Source organism: Leptonychotes weddellii, chromosome 16 (genome assembly GCF_054177405.1).
Source record: "Leptonychotes weddellii isolate Sample4059 chromosome 16, ASM5417740v2, whole genome shotgun sequence".
Taxonomy (NCBI): Eukaryota; Metazoa; Chordata; class Mammalia; order Carnivora; family Phocidae; genus Leptonychotes; species Leptonychotes weddellii.
In genome coordinates, this window is record NC_138384.1 from 41,770,114 (window position 1) to 41,777,877 (window position 7,764).

Sequence of the window (7,764 nt, forward strand, 5' to 3'; positions counted from 1 at the left end):
TGTGTTCGGCTTTTTGTTTTGTTTTGTTTTGCTTTTGTTTTAAAGCAAACTGATTTGTAATAGTAGGCAATTAATTCAAAAATGTAAAATATATCTTGGGCCGAAGTAAAAAGTCTGTGGGGCAGCTTCAGGCCTCATCTGCCACTCCTGTCGTGATCCTACAAACACAGTTCCTGTGCCCGCCGGACCAGGAGTCCATCAAGGGCAGGGCCTGGACATGATTCACTCAAGGTCCCAGGACAGCCTAGGGATATGGACTATATGCACATACCGTCCCAGGAACAGCATTTCTAGGATTGCCTGAGATGGTTCTTTTCTGCCTCTACTAGTAAGTTTTTACTAATCTTAAAATGTGTAAAGGTCTACGTCTGCTCCTTTCTGAATAACTCCCTCATCACCAGGGCAGGATCATCACTCCCTCCTTGCACTCCCGGCACATAGTTGGCTTCAGTGGGTGAACGTGTGGGACTGACTAAAGCCCCAGGTTTCCCCAGCCCCCTGGCACCTCAAACCCCAGGAAGGTGACAAGTGACAGTATCTTCCCCTCCCTCTTGGACCCAGAACTCAGAACAAAGCAAAGCTGCTGTCCTGGGTCAGCCACTCACTGAAAATCAAGAGGACCATGTAGAAGGTACTTTATTGAGGAGATTAGGAGTACCCCCAGCCCAGCCTCAGCCCCCTCAGTACAGTCTCATGGGTGGAAAGGACCAGGCCTCTGGACTGCTCTGGGCCACCACCCAGGAGAGACTGGGCAGTGGGGCAGGGGGGCTGGGGCTCCAGTCCAGGGCAGAGGTTCTGGGCAACAAGGGTGATGGTGGCTGAGGCACGGACTGTTGGGGCCCGACCCCCCAGGGCCGCGGAGGGGGTGGTGTGGCTACCAGCCAGATGCTTTTCAGCAGGTCAAAGGCTGTTGGGGGGCCCCAGGCTGCCCCAGATGGCGAAGGCAGCAAGGGCAAGGGGGGTGGCCAGGGACCTTTTGGTGGTGCCAGGCTCACCCCGTGCACCATGGGAGTGCTGGAGGTGTGAGGCATGGCAAAGGTGAGCTCCTTTGTCCTCTGTTGCCTCCTCTGCCTCCCCTCCCCTGGGGCCAGCTCAGGGCTGTTGATCCAGGAGGGTGTCATCCTTCGGCTTTCAGGGCCCCCAGGCTTGGTCCCTGGCACAAAGGAAAAAAGCATGGGAGACAGCTGAACCAGAGCAGACAAGGAGAAGGGGAGTACAGGGAGCAGGAGGTAGGCTCACCTGGTAAGGGTGGCTGGCAGCCACGGAGCACCACTGTGAGGTCGGGCACACAGCCATGGCAGGCCTGTAAGGTGCCCACAATGGCATCCCTGGCTTCTTGCACTAGGTTCCTCCTGGGGAAGGCCTGTGGCAGAATCAGCTGGCACTGCAGCTCCTCCAGCAGCTGCCCCAAGCCAGGGAGCTCTGGGGGACTGGGTGGGCCTGGGCCGGAGCCTCTAGGCACCTGATTCTCCTTGCCCCTTGACTGCGGGGCTGGTTCTTGGGCCCGCCTTGGGCTCGGGGAGGGTTTGGTGGGCAGTGAAGGGGTGCCTGGCTCCAGGGACTCACAGCTAAGCAGCCGTGCCACGTCCAGAGATTTCACCTCATGGTTGAAGAGACCCCGGTGCTCCCGGCTCAGCCGGCCCTGGGTTATGACCACAAGCTTGGAAGCAGTAGGGGCCACAGAGGGATCCTGACTGGTCACAGGAGGATCCTGACGGGTCAGTGGCCGGCGGCTGCCCATCAGGGCCTCATTGCGCTCCCGCCTGGTCTTCCGACGGCGGACACGACCAGGTTTCTCAGGCCGCTGGAAAGGCTGGGGGGCTGGCCCTCGGGGGTCCATAGTGTACTGGAAGAGAAAGCTAGGATGGTTAACCGTAAGCAGGTAAGTCAGGGACTAAGAGTGAATGATGAGAAGAGGAGATGGTTTGGGGTGAGGTGGATATACTATTTACAGAGACGAGATGGGAGCAAGGTAGTGGGGAGGGAGCGACGGGCAAAGGCTTGGTCAGGGAAGGAGTCATAGGGGTCGGGTGGGGTCAAGGGAGTCATGATCAATGGGAAGATTTGTCAGGGAATAAACAAAGGGCTACAGGGTACAGGGTCGTGAGGAAACAGCTAGAAGATGGGGGGTGGGGACGGGATCATGAGATCACAGGGATCTGGTGAACCAGAAAGGGATTGTGGACAGAGGAGAAATCCAGGCATAGAGGAGGTATTGGAGAATGCAGAAAGAGAGGGCAGAGGGAGAAAGGCAGGAGAGAAACGGCAGAAAAGAAGTTGGGAGAGGCTGAGAAGACCTCGGGAAAGCAGAAAGGGCGACGGCGGAGCTACCAGGAACTGGGGCCTAGTCACGGGAGCAAGGTGGCCTAGGGTAGGAGACCAGGCAAGGGTGGGCAGTTGAGGTTACAGGGGGGGGTACGGTTGGTGGGGGCAGGGCGTGGAGCACCTCACCTTCTCCTGGACCAACGAACCCCGCCGCACACCCACCCCACGTGGCTGTGGGGTGCAGTGCCTTCTTTTCCGCGGTAACCCTAGCTCACGACGGACCGAGATCTCTTCCGGGCCTTACGCTGGGCCTCCTGCGCACAACGCGCATGCGTGTGTCTCTCCCACGCCCTTCGGCTTCCTGCTCCCGTGAGGCGGGCACGAGGCACAGACTGCCGGTTATAGTCCCGCCCATTCCAGCCTTACTTTCAGAAACCTCTCTCATTTGTCCTTAGGCCCCTCCCATCCACCAATTGGCTGTGAGGCACACTGGGGCCCGCCCCCTTCCTGAATGCTGATTGGTTTAGATGTCTAATAGCGGACTTTCTCTCCAGAAGGTGCGATGAGACGAGGCACAAGGGGGGAAAGGGCCATCATAGTCTCCGTTTGCAGCCGGTCCCCAGACAATCAGTGTAGAGTCGTCATTCAGAAGTTGGATCTGGTGTTAAGACTACCCAGGTTCAAATGCCCAAACTGGCATATTTTAGTTGTGTGACCTTGGACAAGTGTGTAACTGCTGAGACCCTCAGTTTCCTAATTTGTAAAATGGAGTTGATAGTAGTACGTCCTTCATGTGGTGGCTGTAAGTATGAAATGAGCCAATATACCTAACCTGAAACAGCGCTTGATTTGAATGAGATGAATGCCTCAAAGCTGTTTCTCGCTAAGCTTTGCTTCCAGAAGTGCTTCTCTCCCTTTTCCAATTGATCTATCTACACTCAGTCCCTCAGACTTTTTTTTTTTTTTAAGATGTATTTATCTGTTTGAGAGAGAGCTAGCATGAGCAAGGGGAGGGGCAGGAGAGGGAGAGAGAATCCTCAAGCAGGCTCCCTGCTGAGTGCGGAGCCCGATGTAGGGCTTGATCCCAGGATCCTGAGAGCATGACCTGAGCTGAAATCAAGAGTCGGCAGCTTAACCGACTGAGCCACCCAGGAGCCGTGCCCCCTCCTCAACCTTTAAAATCAAGCTATGGCCAGAGTATTCCCCATGCCCTAATAAGAGATATATATATAGATATATATATAGATAGATATAGATATAAAGATTTTTATTTATTTATTTATTTGACAGAGAGACAGCGAGAGAGGGAACACAAGCAGGGGGAGTGGGAGAGGGAGAAGCAGACTCTCCGCTGAACAGGGAGCCCGATGCGGGGCTCCATCCCAGGACCCTGGGATCATGACCTGAGCCGAAAGCAGATGCTTAACGACTGAGTCACCCAGGCACCCCCCCCCCAATAAGCTATATTCCCTGTGTAATACTGCTTACCCAGTCTTCTTGATTTTTCAAAGCCTAACTCAAATACTACTGGGAAACCCGTCACCCTCAGAGTCCTTCTCTTCCTCCTCCTTCTCTACTTCTCTTAATCACAGCCTCGATCCTTCTCCCAGCTCTGTGTCTGTCTGATCTGTCTTCCCCAATACGCTGGGACAAGGCCAGGATCTGACCCATACATTTAATATTCATTCAAGTTCTTGTGAGCAGTGATGGTACTTGGTACTATGAGTCAGGCCCTGTTCTAGGCCAGTGGATGGAGGCAAAACATTAACATGATAAATAAGACTATCTCAGTATCAACCTACCCAGAAAGAATGAATAGACGGGCAGGTCTCATCTGGGAGTAGAGCTTCAGGAATATAACCAGGAAGTTTAGGGGGTAGAGGACCCCCCCCCCCCCGCCGCCACCTGGTCCCTGAGAACAGGAAGAGCTGGGAAGACTTGAGATTTCAGATTAATATGGGGTGTTGGGGGGGCGACCTTAGGTGGCCTTGGCTATGGATGTAGGTTTCAGAGCCCAGACACACCTGTGGGTTTAGGAGGGGGAATGGAGGCCACGGATCTGCAAGATGAGCTGGGCGGGAGGGGCGCCAGGCTGGACCTAGGCCTTGAAGCATCTCGAGTTTCCTTTCTCTTTCTGCACCTTCTGCTGCCTTCTTTGCAGCTGCCTGTGATGTATGTAATGCAAAGCTATGTAGTTTAGATCTTATGCCACAAACACTGGTGCTTTTGAGAGGGGGGCTGGGGTGGGGGCACGAGCAGGTAAGCTCACTGAAGTCCTGGTGCTGCCTTAGCCTGAGGCTTACAACTGAGGCTCTATTTTTCACATTTTGCCATCTTCCTTTTTTCTCCCCACGTCAGTAGAAGATGGGAGCGTCCCCTCCTAGCCAGGTGCGTGCGAGCCACCCCCTCAAGGGATCCAGGAATGGACTCCTCCACTCACTCCCGTCCCCCCCCCACCACGTGAATGAGACACACACACAGCTGGCGATCACACACACACACACACACACACACACACACACACCTGGTGAACCCGTCCCTCCACTCACTCCTCTCCCCCCACCACGTGAATGAGACACACACACAGCTGGTGATCACACACACACACAACCTGGTGATCCCGTCCGCACATTTCTCGCCCTATAGCAAATGGTTTCTCCCCTACCAGAAAAGGCTCTAGATTCCCCTCCCCCACTCTCTGCCTTTCAGGTAGTTCGCCCCTCCCCCTGACACCGATGTGGTCGTTTCTCCCTCCCCCACGGGTGCTGGATGGTCTCGCCTCCCCGTCCCCAGGTGCCCCAGTACGCTAGCGGCCGCCGCCCGAGAGAGAGAGAGAGAGAGAGAAGGAGAGAGAGAGAGAGAGAGAGAGGCCCGGGCGGGAAGCGCTGGACGAGTCCACTGCGCGGCCACCGCGGGGGAAGCATGTGTTCCCGATTCCGTCTCCCCTTCTAAGTGAAGGTTTCCGCTCCTGCAGAGGAGGCGGCGCCCGGGATCGGCCGTCGTCCCCGCTGGAGTGCGGGCGTCGGGACCGTCCATTGTTGCCGGGAAGGGAGGGGTGGGCGTGGCGGAGCCACCTCCTTGGCCAACTCTCCCGGGTCGGCCTCGCTCGCCCATCCTGCAGGAGCTGCGGCGCCAAGATGAGCAGAGAGGAGAACCCAGCCAGCAAGCCCACGCCGGTGCAGGACGTGCAGGGCGACGGACGCTGGATGTCCCTGGTGAGCGACCCGGCCCGCGATACTCGGGAGTCCGGGAGGGGCCTCAGGAGAGCAGCTGTGTGGCGCCGCTCTCTGTACGCGATTAGGAAACCGGGCAGTCGGGGCGGTGCTGCCTAAGGAAGCGGAGCGGGGCGGGCCCAGGAGCGCGCGTGCCATTCACTGCCCCTTGTACGTCCTCAAAGCACCATCGGTTCGTGGCCGACAGCAAAGATAAGGAACCCGAAGTGGTCTTCATCGGGGACTCCTTGGTCCAGCTAATGCACCAGTGCGAGGTGAGGCCCGTCCCCGTCCCCCTGCCCCACCCGGGCCTCTGCCCTCACTGACACACCTGGATCAGACCCCACCCCGGAGTATGAGGTTCCCCGAAGTAGCCTCAGGCAGCACCCCACGTAAGGGGCAACATTGTACTGAGAAGGAACTGTGTGACCAATCTTTGTCAGATTGAGGCTTTCTTGCGAGATTGCCTGAGGTGAGACTCTATTGTTTGCTTCAGGGAGTGCACAGCCCTAGTGAATGGCCACAAAGCTGCAGTGTTTGCACGAAGTGAAAGTCAGCTGTAATAGCTCTCCACAAAGGGGGCGCAATTATGTTATCTTTCCACTGAGTGAGGTCAAACCGTAAATAGAGGCTTTCATCAGCTGTAAGGCTAGTGGTTCAATGCGTGACTCAAGCCCAGTGGGTTTCCATAAAGTGAGTCTTGCTTCTGTGGGGCTCCGGGAAAGGGAGACTATACTAGGTTTGCATAAAGTGAGGTTTTGACCAGACTCCTTCCATAAGGCAGGGCTCTTCCGTGCTGACATTTGGTGCACGCTCGGACAGAGGGCCATGGTCCCTGCTGCCAACGCCCCTGTGCCCACACCCCTTCTTGTCTACAGATCTGGCGGGAGCTCTTCTCTCCTCTGCACGCACTTAACTTTGGCATTGGCAACGATAGCACGCAACATGTGCTTTGGCGGCTGGAGAATGGAGAGCTGGAACACATCCGGCCCAAGGTGAGCGGAGCTTGGGTGGGCAGCGAAAGCACCCTAGGCCTCCCCCTTTACCACTGCTTCCCGCCTCTCTTTCCACAGATCGTGGTGGTCTGGGTGGGTACCAACAACCACGGGCACACAGCGGAGCAAGTGACTGGTGGCATCCAGGCCATTGTGCAACTGGTGAACCAACGGCAGCCCCAGGCCCGGGTCGTGGTGCTGGTGAGGTGGTGGGAGGTCAGGGAGGAAAGAAAGGCGGTGGTCCGGGACCCCCTCAGGTGCAGCTGCAGCTGGTTCTGGGCAGCATGGCAGCAGAGAAGTGGCTTTCAGGCAAAAGCTCACATCGAGGCTTGCTACACACCCAGCGGCTGTAGTTAAGGTCACGTTCAGGGACCAGTTAGCCTCTTTTGCCCAAGAAACTGCTGAAGGTTCTGGGGGTGTTGCAAAACTCAAAACAATTAGCCAGAAGTCGTCAGGCATTCCCAGGGTGAATCCAGGCTCCATCACTTCGGGCCAGAACCTTTCCTCCTCAGAAAGAGGGATTGACCCTTTGCCACGCTGTTGACATTTTTAGGATTGATACTTGGCAAGGGGCTGGCACCCAGAAGGTTCTTGCTGAACTGGGGTCTCAGACACGGTATCGGGAATCATCCTGCCAATCCCCCCGCTTTCCCATCCCTAGTGTATTCCACAGCTGGGGACTCCGTGGTGAGGGGGAACGGTTTGGCCCAGAGCACAGGATACCCAGATGCGGGTAGGATGTCTCCTCACAACTCTTGGTGCCCTTCCTCAGGGCCTGCTTCCGAGGGGCCAGCACCCTAACCCACTCCGTGAGAAAAACCGACGGGTGAACGAGCTGGTCCGGGCAGCACTGGCTGGCCACCCACGGGCCCACTTCCTGGATGCCGACCCCGGCTTTGTGCACTCAGACGGTACCATAAGTCACCATGACATGTACGATTACCTGCATCTGAGCCGCCTGGGCTACACACCTGTCTGTCGGGCCCTGCACTCCCTGCTTCTGCGTCTGCTGGCCCAAGACCAGGGCCAGGGGGTTCCCCTGCCAGAGGCTGCACCCTAAGCATCCTCCTTCCCCGACATTAAATTCTCGTTCCTCAGTCTCCCGTTTCTTGCTTTATGGCCCAGCCCTTCTGGGTCCCTCCACCTCAACTTTGACCTCTGCGACCCTGACGCTCTGGGGGGTGTCCTGTTTCTGCCCGAAGCAGGCATCCGCCGATCCATCAAGGCACTCTGGTTCTTGCACAGTCTGGCAGGTTTCTACCATCGGGAATGCTGCACGCAGGCACTGCCCA

General features: G+C 56.7%; 2 protein-coding genes across 3 annotated transcripts; one reads left to right on the top strand and one right to left on the bottom strand.

Annotated features, from left to right (window-relative positions):
- Positions 1 to 633: 633 nt before the first annotated feature.
- On the bottom strand, positions 634 to 3,684 carry PRR19 (proline rich 19). Of its 2 annotated transcripts, XM_031019293.2 has the most exons (3): positions 2,452 to 3,684; positions 1,240 to 1,846; positions 634 to 1,153 (listed from the first exon to the last, which is right to left on the bottom strand). In XM_031019293.2, the coding sequence occupies exons 2-3, from the start codon at positions 1,838 to 1,840 to the stop codon at positions 681 to 683; spliced, it is 1,074 nt and encodes a 357-aa protein (XP_030875153.1). In that variant the 5' UTR covers positions 1,841 to 1,846; positions 2,452 to 3,684; the 3' UTR covers positions 634 to 680. The 2 variants fall into 2 exon arrangements, with proteins under 2 accessions (XP_030875153.1, XP_006748345.1); XM_006748282.3 differs by lacking the exon at positions 2,452 to 3,684 and having other exon boundaries at positions 1,240 to 2,429.
- A 1,516-nt stretch (positions 3,685 to 5,200) lies between these two features.
- On the top strand, positions 5,201 to 7,572 carry PAFAH1B3 (platelet activating factor acetylhydrolase 1b catalytic subunit 3). Its single transcript, XM_006748281.3, has 5 exons — positions 5,201 to 5,480; positions 5,663 to 5,752; positions 6,356 to 6,472; positions 6,551 to 6,673; positions 7,245 to 7,572. The coding sequence occupies exons 1-5, from the start codon at positions 5,403 to 5,405 to the stop codon at positions 7,530 to 7,532; spliced, it is 696 nt and encodes a 231-aa protein (XP_006748344.1). The 5' UTR covers positions 5,201 to 5,402; the 3' UTR covers positions 7,533 to 7,572.
- Positions 7,573 to 7,764: the final 192 nt, after the last annotated feature.